The following is a 17,838-nucleotide window of genomic DNA, read 5'->3' on the forward strand; positions in this document are numbered from 1 at the left end:
GACTTTGTTCTAGAAGGTAGTAAGTGGAGATACTCTGACTGTAGGTAGAGTTCTTTGACAATAGGAAGTAGTTTGAGTGGAGAGGTAGTCTAAAAGTATGGGGTAGCGAGAAGATGGGGTCGTTTTGGTGTTGGAGAGGTTGTTTTGGTGCAGTTTGGGTGAAGGAGGTTAGGTTGAAAGGGGGGGGATCATTTGAGCATAGAAGTGCTAGATTGAAGGTAGAAGGGGACAGTGTGAGGGAAGATTGGGATATCTGATGGTTGGGATAGTTTAAGGGGCAGTACCGGGTAAAAGTGCATTAGCCCTGGCTGTGTATTAGTGCCATTTAAAATTAGTTTTAGCCACACTGCAAAGCATCTGCACTGCTGTACAGCATGGCTACAAAGCATTGCCAAAGCAATAGCTCTCATAAGCAAGACCTTTTGGCTTTGCCAGTGCATGTTTTTGATTACAGCGTCAGCTCAGCAGAGTAAGTCTGTGCTGAAGTGGACATTTACAGCTGAAGAGTGAATGTGGCAAGCAACACCTGTGTGTTCTTAGTAACACACACAAAAAGAGCGAGGGGCGATATGAAAGTGCAGAGACCTTGGCATTACTCACGTGCTAACGAGAGATGTTTGTGAGGACAGGCACATACCATGATATCAGGACTCACATTCAATTACTTTGCTTTCTAAACTTTCAAGAATATTGAAACGAGGCACCTTGGGTGCAATTCATTTTAATATTACATTGGGAAACTAAACTGTTATTAGTATACATTGCCACGGTTCCTTCTGCAGATTCAGTGGGTTGTCCCCTCCTAGTATACCCTTTCCCCCCCACAAAAATATGAAAATATTTCTATGGATTTTTACATCTTTTTTGCGGGCATGGGGCTGTCTGTAGTGACAGGTGCAGGGTCAAGGCTGTCTCTACGATGGGCCACGGGTCAGATCCCCCTTCTGGCCTGGTAAAAACTGAATTTTTCACATTCTACTACATTCTCTGGCCTGACACTCCAGCTTATTGAAATGCTTTCGGAGCACTGACAGTCTTTAAAAACTCACACTACTATACTGCAGTGACCGTAGGCGACACTGAGTTGGTGTTGAATGCTCTCTGTTTGGTGGGAGGGAGGAGTAGAATGGTTACACTGCTCTCTCCTGGGATGGGGGGGTCCGGGTATGTAGTTCTTCTGCGGCTGGGGCAGTGGATGGCTCCACTGCTCTCTCCTGGGAGGGGCACGTGGGATGGCCTCTACTGAGCTCTCATGGGGGGCTTGGGTGGAGTGAGAAGGCTTCCACTGCAGGGCTGGTACTGCCCCAACTGCAGAACTCAAGTTAGTCTAGTGATCAGGTGCTTTGGACTCACCTGTTGTATCCTGAAGGTGCTGCCAAGGGAATCGTGGTCAAACCCAGTTTGGTGGACTGGTCTGCAGACATTGCTGAGGTCACGGACGGGGTAGATAGGGGACAGGGGACAAGGGTCCTGCACAAGCTGTGATGTTATGAGTGAAATGTCACAAGTAGAGTAGGTAGAACTGATGTAAGTTTTGGGTTTCCTTCTGCTTTTCCTTCAGCGGCGTAGCTAGGTGGGGGCCGTCCGCCCCAGGCGGCAATATTTTGGGGAAAGGGGCTGTCTAGCCCTGGACCGTGTCATGTATGTGCATGTAACTTGCACGATCGAGGTAACTATTAGCGGCGATACTACGTGTGTCTCGGACCTCTTTCAGGTGCTCGCCGTCCTTTTTCTCCAGCACCCTCCCCAGGGGGGCGGCAATCTGAAGGATAGCCCCGGGCGCCACAAGCTCTAGCTACGCCTCTGCCCCAACAGCTCCACGTTCCTCTCTGTAGCCCCTGCTGCCCTCCATGTTGCTTACCCACCCACTCCCTCTGTGCTGCTTCTGTCCTCGTGCTGCTTCGCTCCTCCGAATTGCTTCCTTTCCCACCGGCGCCCTCTGTTACTTTCCCGCACCTCACCCTCTGTGCTGCTTTCTGCGCCATACCCTCTGTATTGCTTCCCCTACTCGCACCTCATAATAAAAATAAATCCTATACGCTACTTTTTAAAATAATTATTCACCGAGATTTAAAAAAAGGCTCCTGTGTCATTTTGAAAGCACATGCAAGCATGCTGCGAGCGCCTACAAAATGAGGTAAGCAAAATTAGGAAGCGTTTTCTTCTTCTCCACTCTTTAGCTATGCTGTATGGCACCAGTGATGCTGTACAGCAGTGCCCAAAACCATTGACAAAGCCAGTAGGCCCCAAAGGCGAGACTTATTGACTTCCAGTGCTAGTTTCCTTTTTTCTGGACCTAACACCTCTAGGGTTGCTACCTTCCTTAGAAAGAAATACCCGCCAATTTCCATTTTTTTTTTTTACCTTTTGCTCTTCTGTAACAGGGAAGAGCTGGTATGTGAAAAAGCACAGATGGCGTGGCTAGAGCGAGAGAGCGAGTAGGAAAACTTAAATATCAAAGTTTCTTTCAAGTGGCACATCCATTACATAGACGCAGGTAGGTACTCCAACAGTGACTGGTAGTGAGCGGCCATCCTGATGTTCAGCGGGCCGTGTCTACTCATTGACTGAGTTCCATTCAGCTTTGCTTGGAAAGTTTTCACATAAGCCGATTTACTTTTCTTGGCCACCAGTTATATTTCTGTCAGTGCACGCCCATTCAAAAATAGAACAAGAACCAGTGTTTAAATATAAATAACTCGAGGCTAAAATAACTTAAGAAAAATATGAATGCACAGTGTGTGCTGAATTGCCAAAGTTACTGTCCGCTGAGAGCCAGCTTCTAAATAGGATTCCTTGGGATTTAGTGATCCTACTCTGCCATGCAGTTACAAGGCGCATGGACCAAGAAAAGGGTGGTGGGGGGTCATGGTGACATATTGTAAGGTCCTCTCCAGCTACACTTCTTGTGGAATTTTTAGTTACATGATAGATTATAAAGTTAGACATTTTCTGTGTTCTGAGAAGCCATAGCTACATTTTACCCCTAACATATGGAAATAAGTTTAGGAAGTGATATGCTCTTTCTCCTTTCAATGCCTCTGTATATACATTGTATAGAACACAATGCATTCATCCGGGCGCACACAAGGTATTTTAATAGTGACGCTGTTTAGTGATGTTTGCTAAAGTAGATGAAGACCCTCATACACGTGTGACGTCATATTAATGCAAAATGAAGGCAATTGACTTCAACAGACATGGAGTACAGGAAGCACACATGGGTGCTACTATTCTGGTTTCAAGATTTATTGTTTTTGTATATGTGATTTCTTTATGTAAGGGTCACATCGTGTCTGTGGCAACAAATGATGGACAGAATGCTGAATGAATCCAACATTCACCCCATGTCAACTGATCTGGGTTAAATCCATCGTTCTTTTGCTCACCATGCCACCCCAGTTTACACCCAGCCATATGCAAATCAGTCTTGACCCTGTTCCTCATAGGAACAGTCCACCCTGAACCGCTAAGCCGGGTCCTTCCTGGACCAGAAACAGGCATCCTGGGACTGGTGTCAGGGTAACACCCCTCATCAGCCAGGCTAGCTTGAATCCAGTGGCACAGCAGGCAAGGGACCCACGTCTGGGTATTCCCATCCCACTTAGGGTAAAAAGTGCTGCGGCAACAAATGATGGACAGAATGCTTAATCTACTGCAGCAGCCAGCATTTTTGTTTAAATCTGTGACTTGCTTGCAGTTTCCAAAATTCATACTATATATGATTTTCAAAAACCTTCCCGGCTGAAGGTTAAGAAGCGAAAAACATAGAGATTTCTGTTCTATTTAGTTTGAAATTTGGTCGGCATTGATGTATAGAATGATCAGACTTGAGGTGCTTGACCGCAAATGTATTCTGTCTGGTCTTGCAGTTACTTGTGTGATTGATTCTCGGCAGGTCACTGGCCAAGCATTGAGCTGCTTCCGAAATCTGAGGCAATCCCTTTTCACAGCATTCAGTGTAGCAGTGTGAGCTTTTTTTTAAGTGATCTCATACAGACCATAATGTCGTCCCTAAACACCTTTTTTCCGAGGTACATTGGTGTGGAGCAAGATTAACCTCACGCGCTTCTGCAATCCAGCCTCGGCTCTTGAGATGTTATTGTATATATTTGTTAACTCCTGAAACAACCGCAAATTCATTGTGATTGAGTTGCTTGATAATGAATGGAAAGAGATGGTTCCCTCTAGCTTCTTATCTCTACAGTGTTTCCCATTGTTATGCTCCGAGCTCTCTTGAGTCTCATTATTTTAGACAGGCCATTTTAAGATACCGCAGAGTGTAAAGTTCTTCATGCGTCTTCCAATTTTAGCTCATGGACCTAATGGTTTGGAAGATGGCCTTCATCCTGAAGGTACGAGGCGGATGTCTGATATCAAATGTTCTTTTTTTTTTTTTGGTTTCCTGCCGGGGTATTTTACCATTACTCTATCCGTTGAAGACTGCGCATGAACATTTGTCCGGCAACTATTGTATTGCGAATATTGGGACGCTGCCCATTGCCCACATCTGTATAACCAGAGGGTGCATGATTCCTGTGAACGTGGGATCCTTATAGAGTTCACTTATTGGACCACAATGAAACTTTGGCGTGAATCTAACTGATTGGCGGGAACGTCGCCGCTTACTTTGAATCTATTTAGGATTGGTGAAACACTCTGGAAGCTACTTCCTTGATTGAACGTTGCCATATCCCTGTGCCCTGAAGAAGTCCTTGTTTAGGACGAAACGCGTCGGCTGGTCTTTCTGTAGAAAAACGAAAATAAAATGAATACATAAAAATTGACTCTTGAAGACAATTCATAATCACGTATGAACTGTGCGACTTTGAGCTTCTCGTGTGGTGCACCTCTTTTTTGTTGTGAATTACATTTGATTCCTTATGGAATAGGCATTGTAACAGTGGGTGCTATTGAGTGTGCACACGATTTTCCCTTAAATAGAGGGTTAGTACAGAGAGAGTTATATCAGGTTAGGTGCTGATCAACTGAAGGTTCCACTGTTATCTTTTGTTTTACATTCTTTTTTTATTTTTTTAACTGTTATTTCAAAGGCTGCAGCATTTCAGTCTTTCCCTGTATCCGCTGCTCCTCGGCGTCCTTTTCCCTCATTGCAAACCGCAATTACACTCCCAAGACCTGGGAGTGGATGAAATGTTCTGAAGTGTAAAGAAGGAAAGCCAGCAGAGCGTGGCCTTATACTTTATAAAGTTCCATTCAGAAAGAATGCAAACCTCCCAACTGCCTAGTTATAAGTTGTGTTATTTGCCAATAGTTAAATTAACCATAACCATATTTCAGAAAATAAATGGCGCCAATGTAACTTTTTTTTGTATGCGGAACAGATGAAAAATGATACTTGGAGGTCTGATGCTGAAGGAGGGAGGGGCGACTACATGTGGGATGCTATACACTTAATACATTTAAAATAAAAATACTTTTTCCCCGTGGCCATTGGATGTAGAAAGTAGATTTCAGCGATGGTCCATCAGCTATCCAGCTTCACACTTAATTTAATTTTCAAAGTGCGGCCCATAATCTACACCTTCTATGCTTGGTCTGATGCTAAACCTTTCGTTAGGGCTTGTTGCCTGCCATCAGGCTAAGATCGCCACAATGGCAATCGAGTTTGGCGATGTCAACATGTTATTGACCACACTATGATACTGCAAAATCTGAGATACTACTTGCTTCATTTAAAAATATTTACTTTATTATTGTTTGACTTTGTCTGTCAATGTGTTAGTCTAATTAAATGTGGTTGCTGTAAAGCACTGCGTACACCTAATGTACATTTATTTCACTGCCATCGCCTTCCACTCTACGTTTCAGCCAGCTAAACGTGCAATTCGAGTTGTATATCACAGCACCTCTAAAATAGTCCGACTGTAACTTTTTTACAATGTGCAACTCTTATTTATTACTAATACAGTGCAATTGAAATATGTTAATACAGAATTACCTAACATTTGATACAACCAAATGAGTTTATATGTCATTGACAAGAAATAGAACATCACATTTATTTTCACGGTGTGCTGGCAGTTATTTATTATAACAGTCATGGTTTATTTCTGTTTTTCTGTTTTTCCCCAGGGTACGACATGTCCACTTTTATTAGAAGAAACAGCAGATATCTGAATGAGAAAGCCGTTTCTTATCGACAAGTTGCTTTTGACTTTACCAAAGTAAAAAGAGGGTAAAAACGTACATTTATTTTTGCTTACCTTGTTTTTATTTATTTTTTTATACACTTTTATAAAATTATAGAGTTTTCTAGCATTGAAAGATTTGTACTCGACTGCAGATAACTAACTATTCCTGGTAAATTTGTAACACTATTCAAGATAAGCAATCTGTTGAAATCCCGAAGTATTTTGAGGAGTTTGGGTCCTTGTAAGTACTTAAAGCACATTAGTGTAGAAGAAATGTGATTTAATACAAAGTTATTCGAAAATAATTCGAGAATTTTGGACCATGGTGAATATGGAAGTATTGATTATGCAACAGGAAGTGCAAGATTCACAAAATAATCATAAGTTGTTCCAGTAGATTTACACCAACATTTGTAGTAAGTTTACAGGTAATGTGACCAATACTTCTATAAGTATATTCCGTCATAAGCATTTCACACCTAAAATGTACATGAAGCACATTTGCAAATTCTCAGCACACATACACTTGCTCCTGCTAACTTTAGTTTCTCCACGGGAAGAGTATTTTCCCGTTGAGAAACCCTTCAGCCAGGCTTCTACTAACTCTGAAGGTGCCCCCTTCCAATTCCATCTTTAAGAATGAGTTTACTTGGGTTCTTGACAGGAGTTATTTTCCAGCTGTATCCACAGTGGGAATTGGTCTTTAAAATGCTTGTGCATACCTCACCAATGTGACTTTGTGAGGGCTTCACTAACCTTTCATGGCATCTCTTTCCTGGAACACCCACTCCTTACCTATGGGACCAGTTTTTGACCCATGCACATACTAAAAATAAATGCCAGGTGAATCTACATCCACAAATCCTATCCCTTGGTTTACCAAATTTTTTTTAAGCGTGTTTATTATGATCAATGCAATAATGAGACCCAGGGAAACATTACTAGTACATTTCGTGGCGCAGAGGATTAACCAGTTCCAGCACGAAACCAAGGTATTAACAGTGATCATTACCCCATCACTGGAAGTCAACATTGTATGTTATCACAAGTGAACTGTAAAGGCACACTAACGAAAGGTACCTAGTTCTGCAGATGGTAAATCAGGCCCCTAATGTGCTAGTCACAAGCCCTGCTTCACAAAACAACACATTTATGCAATATGTTTCCAGTTACATTTGGAGTAGTTTTCTGACAGTCTGGAGACTGGTCCTGAAAATGTCAGTTGTCATAATCCAGGAGTATTACTACTAGAGAGTGCATTAATCACTCATGCAGATTTTCCATTGGGTGGATAATCTTTAGAATAAGTTTGGTACAAGTGTACATTGTCATCTTTAACTTTATTTGTTTGTTTTATCAACAGAGAAAATTATTTTCTCTGTGGAGAAATACTCTGCTCCTGCCCCCATAAACTTGGGTTGTGTTCCCTGCTCATTCCAACCCTGGATATATAGCTACCAGAACCTTGTTTAGGTGTAGGGCAAGTGTTTTAAGGTTGTGATGGCTTTGCACAGTGTTTTGGAATACCAGCTGTGTTACACGTTTGTGGGTGTTCCATGCAGTTTGCACGGCCTCCTCCTCTGACGCTCCTTATTTCCTGCCGCTAGCTTTAAACATGCAGCAATAGGGACTCCAGGTGTCAGAGTGGAAAGCATACATAAAAGCTAACTCATATTATGTGTGTCTTGCAGCCCAACCCCAGACAAGTCCAATACTGGACCTTCGATACGTAAATACATTAAAAAAAATAAAATAAAAATAAAGGTTGATATTCAGGATGCTCACCCACAAGCAGATAATATCTGAAATTAGAGAAGGGAATTGTCTATGTTCAGAATGCTTATTTACACGTAGCAATTGTACATGTATGCTAACGACTGCAGCTGGACATACAAGCATTAATATTGACAATGTTGAATGGTGTATGTGAGCTGCAGTTGGGGGTGAATGAGCCCATAACTAGGTCTGGGCAAAATTTTTATTACACACCTGAGATTTTCAAAATTCTCATTTTGTAGAACAAAATCTGAAATTTCTCGATCACATGATTTTGCTTATTTTTTGTTTTTTTTTAGCAAACATGCATTTTGCATCCAAAAGTCTCATGAGATCAGAATTTCAAGACAATTTACAAGAAGAAATTGTGTGATTTTGCACACCCAACTCACGATCAGGGATGAGTAGAGTGATTTAGCTAATTGTCAAGAGAGCATGATGCAGAGTCTCAGTCAGTCTTATTTTGTGAAAGTGACAAGATGCCTGGTCTGCAGTACTGGATCTATTTAGCTCGTGCTTTTTTTGGTCAAATGTGGCCTGACAGCGCTTCTGCCTGGTTGCAGAAGACTAATTGGGCATATGTCCATAGCTGACGTGGAAAGCAACGCCTCCCATGGCTTTCTATTATCTTTTTGTTTTGTCACACTTGTTTTCTTGCCTTCTATTCACTTGTTTTAGCCTATTCATCTAGTGTTTACCATCTTTATGATTGGCTTCTCGTGTCTTTGTCTCCTTGTGTCTGATTTTTGGAATGTATTCTTTCTTTATCTAAGAACATTCAATGGGAGTGCATGCATTTCTCACATGGACTGCTTCTCACATCTTCCATCACATTCCTTTTCATAACATTATAAAAGTTCTACTTTCAACACAGTTTTTTCGTTTGAGCCGCTGTCGGTGGGTTTAAAATTTTAGACAGATTCGCTCTCCCATTCACTATGTTTTAAACAGTTTCATCTAGGCCCTTTATTATACTGCAATGCGCACATTTTATTTTTTACCATTAACATTATCATAATTTTAAAAACTTAAACCACGCTTTTCGTAAGCACTCCATGAGTGTGCATGCCTTTCTGCTTGCTATTCAGCATGTTTGCCCACTTCTCTCAGCGCATTTATTTTCATAATATTATAAAAAGTTAACCTTTCAGCTGTTTTTAATGTACATTTTGATTGTTTTACTTCTTCGGCCTTTAAGTAGCTCTCCCTTGCCCCTTAACTCCACGTTGTACTCTCTTGTAAGTTTGCTTCCTCCCTAGATGTTATTCCGCCTCTGCTTCCCCCACACTCCTCTGTGTTGCTTCCCTCACCCTCTCCTTCCATGTTGATTACCCTTGAACACCTCTATGTTGCATTTGCCTACCCTCTGTGTTTCTTCCCTTGCCTACCTGTAGCTTCCGTGACCCCCGTGATTCCGCCCTCTGTGTTGCTTCTCTCCACCGGTGTTCTTTCCCCCACCTGCACCACCTCCCCACATATTGACTTTGCCAAAGCTGGTTTCTCATTTAGGCTTGGAAATTCAACTTATTTTCCTTTTAGCTTGCTCATTATTAGTCATTTACTGTAGACATTGTAGAATTCTGCTCTTCTTGTGCTTTTTTTCAAAGATCATTTACTATTCTTAGACTCCGACCTAATTAGCAATCAGTTTGTGGTCCTTACTCTTGTATGCTGAATATTTGACTAGCTGTGAATATTTTCCCCCTTTTATTTATCAACAGTAGTCTAATAAATTAGCACCACCTTATTTGCCGCCCAAACAGCCCTGTCGGAACATTCTGTTGATTTGCATCTCTGTTCTGACTTGTAGTCCCCCTCCTTCTGAATCCACTAATTCAGTACATGCCAAACATTTCTAACACTTTTCAGCTAATGATATAATATTATAATGCTGTCTGAATAAAGTCCTTCAATATTTTGCGCATTTATTGCCCCATTAAAGATGTTTCTTAATGGAAATAAAGTTAACTTGGGATTGTAGTTTGTGTGACTTGAACCAGAATTTTTGATGGTAGATGTGTGTTTTATGTTATGTCATGTTGATTTGTAGAGTGCATTATCACCTGGGAGGGTCTCCTGGTGCTGAGCAGGTCTGAGAATAGCCAAACCAAGGGCCTTGTGGGACTGCTTGAAAAGCCAAGTCTTCAGCTTCTTACAGAATTTAAGAAGTGAGAAGGAGGCTTTATGTGTAGTGGCAGATCGTTCTGCGGTTTAAGAGCGATGTAGAAGGCTCCACTCCCTGTTCTGGTTTTCCATATCCGTGGGATGTGTGCAAGTAGGAGTCTGAACGAACAGAAGTGTATCGAAGGTCAGGTGCAATTGTTGAGGTATGCTGGGCCAGTGTTATGTAGTGCCTTGAAAGTGTGAGTAAGGAGTTTGAATTGTGCTGGTTTGTGTATCGGGAGCCAGTGGAGCTCCCTTTGGTGTGGTATGATGTGAGTGTGGCATGGGAGGTTGAGTGTGATTCTGGCTGCCAAGTTCTGAATGGTCTGCAGCCTTCTGGTGAGTTTTTTGTTGATCCTGGAATAGAGGCTGTTCTCGTAGTCTAGCTAGCTTGTGACCGGGGCGTGTGGAGCCAGTTTTCCGGGTGCAGATTGGAGCCATTTAAAAATCTTCCTCCGCATCCTCAGGATATGGAGGCATGAGGCAGTGACGGCAGTGACTTTAGTGGTTATGCCGAGTTTGCAGTCGATGACTATCTGTGGTTCTTCCCTTGGGTGATTGGGGTGGGTGTCAGTTCTAGTTCTCTTGGCCACCAGGTAGAGTCCCAGGGTGAAGTGCTATGTCTATGTATGAGATTTATAAAGCGCGACTGTTACTCCGAAGAGTGTCCTGGCACTACTGCAGAAGGACCATCAGCAAGCAGAGAGAAGGAGAGAACTAGGGGCAGGAGAAAAGCCAGGTCTTAAGTTTTATCCGGAACACAGGTGTCGCCTTAATGCACCTGAGAATCAGCAGAAGTGCTCTTATCAAAGATCATTTTGGTCTTTTTGGTGTTCAGTTTTAGACAGTTAGGTGCTTATTTATCTGTAGGCGGCATGTATACTCCGTCACAACGGCAACAGAATATACATATCACCAACATAATGGTCCATCCACATGAGTTAAATTTTGGCAGACCATAGGTTTGGCTGTGGCGGGGACTACTTCATCATCACCATAGCCAAACCTCTAAGACGTTCTGACAGAGAAAGGGCTGTTGGAGAAATAGTTATATGTCCGCCCACCCAATCAGGATGGGCGGACATATAGCCATTTCTTTTCTTGTGCGTCACGGACCGGAAAACCCTGGCGGTGAAGGACAATAAAATGCTAATAATGCTTCCCCCGCCATGGGAAACAACTCCCAATGACGAAAGGAGCATTACATTTTCTATTTTCTAAAAGAAAATCCAAGTTTGGGATTTTCTTTTTGAAAATAAAATAAGAAAACGTTTTGGTGCTGAGCTGCATCATGCTGACGCAGCCCTGCATCAAACCTAGAAATGCATTGGCGAACCGCTGTGACGGTGGTTCCTGCCAATGCATTCTATAAAAGACTGCCTGCTTGGCGATCATGTATAAATTTGGCGGAACAGCAGGCCCTTGTTCTTCATCCCGGGGCGATTTCAGGCATTTAACTTAATCTGGATACTGAGCCTGGATCCCTAACTGTCCTTCAGCCCTGGTTCTTCGAGAGCCTTTTTACAAGTGCTTTATGTTCCTGGGATTTATTTATCTCTGATGCTATATGTGGATCTGCCCAATGCCGAGCTGGGTATTGTGCTCTTGTCTATACCCAACCTGATAATCCTGCACTAGGAGTACCAATAATCACAATATAGTTCGTAAAATGGTTTTCACCAATAATTTGGCAAAGTTTACCATTTACTTTAGTTTTTGTACCAGCTGTCATTTTATTTCTTTAATCTAATTAAGAAAAAAAATGAAGATCAAACTTATTTTTTGCCTTTCTCTGCTGTAGGAGAATCGATTCCAGAAATCTTCTCCTTACTCCTCAAGTTTACACTTTTGTTAACTTATTTATTATATACTTTTTGCTCAAAATACATATCTGGCCCTTAAAGAATACTACACACTGAACAAAGGCACTGGATGAGAGGAAGCTAAGCAACAGTTACAAGCAATAGGGTTTCAGTAAAAATATTAGTAAAACTGAACCGAATTTTCCTCCCTCAATAGGATGGTGTGGAAAAATTAGAAAGTTATTCATTCGAAGTTGCATTGTAGCTGTCACATTAGCCATTCTTTTGAAGACATGTGAGCTGTGATGTGATTGACATTTGCAGGTTTGGAAGGAGGACAGATGTTCATAAGCATGACCATGTAAGGCCATAATTATGTAAAGAATTCCACAACTAGTTAGTGGCAATGGGGTAATGAAGTTACTGGGCACTTTCTCTTACATGGATGGTTTTTCTGATACAAATGCTTTTCTCAGCTATCTGGATGGGGATTGAGCAGTGAGGGTAGGACTAAGTCTTGGTATGTTATGAAACACCGTAGAGCGCAAGTACACCCAAGGGTTTCTTGGCTCAGTGACAACCAGAAGGAAAAGGAGAGAGGGTTCAGGCTAATCAAACGCTTGCTAAAACAGCCAGGCCTCCAAAAGCTTCCTGGTATGCAGGAAGTTCAGTTTCAGCTTGTCGGAGGATGGGAGAGAGTTCCATAGATGGGGACAAAGACAGAAGCTCCTGTCCCCAGCTCTCTTCTTATGCGGATTCATTGGTTAATATTTCTCCTTCGTTAAGTATGTGTTTCTTAAGCTGAAATATTCAAACCCCCCTGCTTTTAAGAATGAGTTATGTTAGTCATCTGCTCTTTATAATTTAGAGATATTACAGTTATAATTGGTAAATATTTCGTTATCAGTGCCATCGATCCAGCATGTGGACTCCTAAAGGAAAATAATATTTTCAGTTGCTTGTACACACACTTTAACAAGACCATATTACCCATTTGTGGTTTGTCAATGGTAACCCTTTTTTTCTATTTGTATTCTCTCCGGATTGGTCACAGCCAATTCTGTAAACTGTGGAGAATCAGTCCTACCTTTTTGGGTTTCCCTCCCATACTGCAAAAATGTGGTTACTCTCTCCAGTGGGCTGTTCCTTTAACTTCTTGCTAGAAAAATGATCAAACAAAATGAACTCGTTTTTTAGGTCTCTCCTAAGCAGTGCATGCGCTGTGGTGTGAGAATGTTGTTTACAATATGGTGGGCTTACAACCCCATTCACAGCATACCATTAGTTGTTTTCATTGTCACTCTCTTTTGCAAGCTTTCTATTGTTTTTCATAGGCATTCCTTGCTTTCTTGTATTATCCTTTCTGTGAAACATGGACCAAGTACATGTTTTCTTCCTCATTTTTGTGCAACACACCAATTTTTAAAATGTTATAAGCATTTCCGTATTATTCCTGGATGTGCAATTTGCTTTCCTACTTTTAACACTGGCATACCGCCTCTTATTTATGTTTCTTTCACCATATCTGCCATCTCTATCGACACCTTGGTTACTTACACCCACAACTGTAGCACTTTACGCCACTGGCGTATTACGATGCCATTCTACACCACTCCACTCTGCCTTACCCCCCTCTGCTCTACCCCACGCCACTCCACCCTACAACACTCTACCCTACGACACTCCACTCCATACCACTCTCCTCTGTGCCGCTCTACTCTGCCACACCATTAACTCCTAGCCATGCTGAATAGCAGCCACGCTACTGTACAGCATGGCTAAAAGACATTGACAAACCCAGTAGCCCTTACAAAGTGGGACCTATTGACTTTGCCAATGCTTATTTTTACTGATTGTTACTTTATTGGAATTCAATATAGAGACTACACAGCCCTCTTGTTCTTTCCCTGCTTTTCACTTTCTTGTGATTAAAGTTTTGTGAATTCCTGTCAGGTATAAAACATGTAGATTTGGTCATAAACGTAATTTTATAACCCATGTCGGGACCTATGTCTCCTACCGACTTGGAAACATTTCCGACCGACCGATTAATATGGAAAGGTAACCGTTTGGCCATTCTGAATCGGTTCCGACCGGCATTCGAAGACTCTGAGTCTGTCGGAGTCGAATCGTACAGCTCTACAGACCATGTTTCCGACCGACATATTACAATGTCGGATTCGGACAGCCTTTTCGATGTGGTCTGTCCCACACTGAATGGCTGTCGGAAGTTGAATTTGGGAGCCCATACCAGGCCCGCCTTCCCCTTGAGGCCTCCGGTTGGAGGCCGTGGGAGTACCCCAAGGACCCCCTTTGAAACCATGCACAGTGTGGCAAGCACTATGGGGCGCCTGTGTACAGTGCAAGGTTTTCCGCAACCACCCCTTTTTGCAATGGGAGCCTGTGCTGTAATAATATGCTTGTTATGTCATAGATTGTGCAATTGTTGTATTCCTTTCCACATTCAATAACGAGGTGAGTGATCTCTTAGAAACTCTTTAGAGAAAACTGTATTCAAAGACACCATAATTAGAATGTTCCTTTGGGGTTCACTTTGCTATAATGATGTTCAAAATAACCACATTCCAGTGCACAGCCTACCTCTGCCCCATTTAAGCAGTCCTATACTTTGCATCTTTTTGTCAGCTCCTCTCCGAGGCATCCATAATGTCCATTTACCTCCAAACTGGGTCCAAGGGTCAGTCTTCTCACCTTCAGTTCCCCCTGTAAGTTGGAGGCTCTCCCCACCAAATGTCATATCTGCGGAAGGCTCCTTGGAGAGGATACTCTGGACGGTGCTTCTCACTTCACCACAGTACAGGATGCACGATATTGATTTTATCCCACTGGACAATAACCCCTAGCTTTGCAGCTTTCTTTGCCTTTGTTGGATAGCAATATTTTATTATGGAAAACTGCAATCTAATATATAATTACCTTTTATCATTATGTTTGTACTGTTTGCTGTTGGGTTCATTTTGGAATATGAAAAGGGCATGCAAACACTATTGGCATCATTTTGCACTGTCCACAATATTGAAGACTGCTCCTACATTTTCACTGTGAAAGTTTGCATAGTTTAGTATGTCAGTATTGTCATTGCTGATGCTCACTATGAAGACTGCCTCATGCAAAAATGAATGTGTGTTCTGAAATGGATAATTTATGTTATGATGAGATATATGTATACATGTTTTTATAGGGCTGATGGGGTGATGAGGACCATGAGCACAGAAAAACTTTTAAAAACGGTACCGATCATCCAAAATCAGATGGATGCACTCCTTGATTTTAATGTAAGTATGACGGCCTCAAGCATGAAGTATGCTTTTTTTTGCATGATCTTGCGTTTTCTTGTATCGTTTCTTTTCATTTTCTTAATGAGTTTCGGATAACCATCTATCAAATTGAACCAATTAGTAAGTAACTTACAATGGTGCACTTTTTCACAATTCACAAAGAATTTCGATGGTGAGCTGCCAATAAGTCTCTCTTATGAGATCTTGCTGTCTCAAAAGACATTTGTCTTTCGTGGCTGTTTATCACTGTATCTTGGTCGAAATATTGATCGCTCATAATATTACATCCAAGTCTCAACTCTGTCTATTTTGGCAAAGTATCTGTCCGAATAGATTTAATACTCTCTACTCCACATGGCAGTCTATATTTTGGCCGGTCAATATTTTAACCTCCTTACTGCGGTGTAACACTCTTTACACTTCTCTTCCTAACTCCATATCAAACAATATTAAATGATTTTGTCATACAGGAGTAAAAGTGCACATTTGCAGACCTTTCACTTACGTTATACTTGCTAATCCTTAGGCATGCTGAGAATTATATCATGCAGGAAATGTTAGATTCAGGAGTAACCTAAGTTCTTAGTGTTGACTTCCTCTCACTCGTCTTCGGGAAATGAAAAACAAATGCATTTCAGAACTTAAACATGATCATAAGCAGTGACATTTCTTGGTAGTCAAGAGTTTAGGCCTTTTTCTTCAGAAATAACTAACAAAATGACATGGAGAGCACTTGTCCTTGAAGTGTGCGCAGGGTGGATGCCCAGTGAGTGCGCAGAATGATTCAAGTGAATAACAGACATTAAGCAGTTTTTCTGCTGGTCTTGCCAAGAATGGCACCTGAAAGAACAGGCAACTTATTGGTGAAAATTCTAATCGTACCAGGTCCTACCTCGTTATGGCTTCTGGACACTTGGTCTCGTTACAAGGCATTCCTTAGTGTCCAGTGACAGGCAGAATGCCTCACTGTTCATGGATACTTCATCAGTGGGTTGCCAGAATTGCCCTGAGAGCAATATTGTTTACTCTGGACATTTGTTTATTCAAAGCTTGTCATTATTTCCAGGCTATCTATAACCTCTTTTTGGCATAACCTGGTCTCTTGTCAGCTCTACTAGGTACTCAGTGGTGTGGAAGGAGTCTCCAGAGTAGGTACAGCCACCAGGTTATGTGCCTTTAAAAGTTGAGAATTAAACATAGCTTCCAGTTTACTCACCTATTGTTATTTGAAGGTGGTGCTCCTAGATAGTCTGGTTCACTAAAATGATCAGGATGTCTCACTTGAACCTTTTCAGGCACAAAGTGCATCTATAACCAGCAAATATATGTGGTCTAGCCAGACAGAGATAGTGGCCTGGTTTGCTTTCCTGTTTCGTAGCTGAAAACTGATTTTGTTTCATAATGCTACATATAAAGGTTTGCCCGGTACTGAACTAGGAAATGTGCTAGTGGGACCATTGTGGTGTTAAGACCATGCGTGCAAGAGGATGACCATAGGGTGCTCTAAATCACACCTTCCAAGGTGAGGATTCCATTCATGAAATTCAGACCTGTTGGTTGCCTTTGGAGAGCAAGGACTGGATCCATTCCAACTACGAGTGAGTCACTCCGCCCCATGCCCAATCTCTCAAGGCATTGGTCGTGGCCCCTGGTTTTATAGGCTGCAGGGTGGTGGTAGAATGTCTGCATTGTCAGCATTCCGTCCATCATTTGTTTGTTGTAACGCTTTTCGCCCTAAGTGGGATGGGTATTTCCAGACGTGGGACCCGTGCTCACTACGCCACTGGAGTCAAGCTATCCTGGCTGATGACGGCTGATAGCCAGAAACCGGTCCTAGGATGCTTGATTCTGGTCCAGGGAAGACATGGCTTGGCAGTTCGGGCTGGACTGTTCCCATGAGGCACAGGGTCAAGACTGATTTGCATATGGCCATGTCTAAACTGGGGTGGTGTAGTGGGCAAAAGAACGATGGATTTAACCCAGATCTCTTGACTGGGGGAGAATGTCTGCATTGTCAGCATTCCGTCCATCATTTGTTTGTTGTAACGCAGGGTGGTCAAGGAGCATGAGGACTGGATTCTTGCTATCCACCAAAAAAACCAGCAGGCATGCCCTGGTATTATCCAGGAGAGTGTTGGTGCCCCTTGTTGGCCTAAACTCAGAATGACAGTCATGAAAGATAAAGTAAAGTTGAAAGCACACTTGTAACTGCCTTGTTACTTCCAATTCCATGATCTTGCTGTAGGGTGTGGTGGGGTCAGGTAGGTAGTAGTTATATCAGCAGTTGACTAAAGCTTTCGGATTAATGAATGGTTTTTTAATAAGACGGAGATGGTGCCATATTTCAGGGGTCTGCTACAATTCTATGTGGAACCTTTCATTGATCACAGTTTTGCAATCTGCATCTAGAGAATGAGGGACTTGCTTTCTTGCATTACTCTGTGCTGGTTTATGCTGGTTTGTTGGATGCTTTAGTCCCTTTATATTTATTCTTTGTTAGTGTGTAGGTGGATTTAAAGGAGAGAGAGTAGGATACAGGGGCTCAGTAGGATAAGCAAGTGGGTGAATCTCTGTCCATATGAAATCACAGATTTGGTAGTTTTAGATTCAAAGAACAGCAAGAGATCTTAACAGTGCTGTGGA

The 17,838-nt window shown here is 42.1% G+C and overlaps 1 protein-coding gene across 13 annotated transcripts in view; it reads left to right on the top strand.

The window, feature by feature from the left end:
- PICALM (phosphatidylinositol binding clathrin assembly protein) overlaps nucleotides 1-17,838 on the top strand; it is a 592,332-nt gene that overhangs the window by 271,344 nt on the left and 303,150 nt on the right. For all 13 annotated transcript variants that reach the window (XM_085623164.1, XM_085623165.1, XM_085623155.1 and 10 more), the window contains exons 4-5: nucleotides 6,097-6,199; nucleotides 15,099-15,192. In XM_085623164.1, the coding sequence (XP_085479290.1) occupies nucleotides 6,097-6,199; nucleotides 15,099-15,192 (197 nt within the window). The remainder of the gene's footprint in view (nucleotides 1-6,096; nucleotides 6,200-15,098; nucleotides 15,193-17,838) is intronic.

Source organism: Triturus cristatus, chromosome 8 (genome assembly GCF_964204655.1).
Source record: "Triturus cristatus chromosome 8, aTriCri1.1, whole genome shotgun sequence".
Taxonomy (NCBI): Eukaryota; Metazoa; Chordata; class Amphibia; order Caudata; family Salamandridae; genus Triturus; species Triturus cristatus.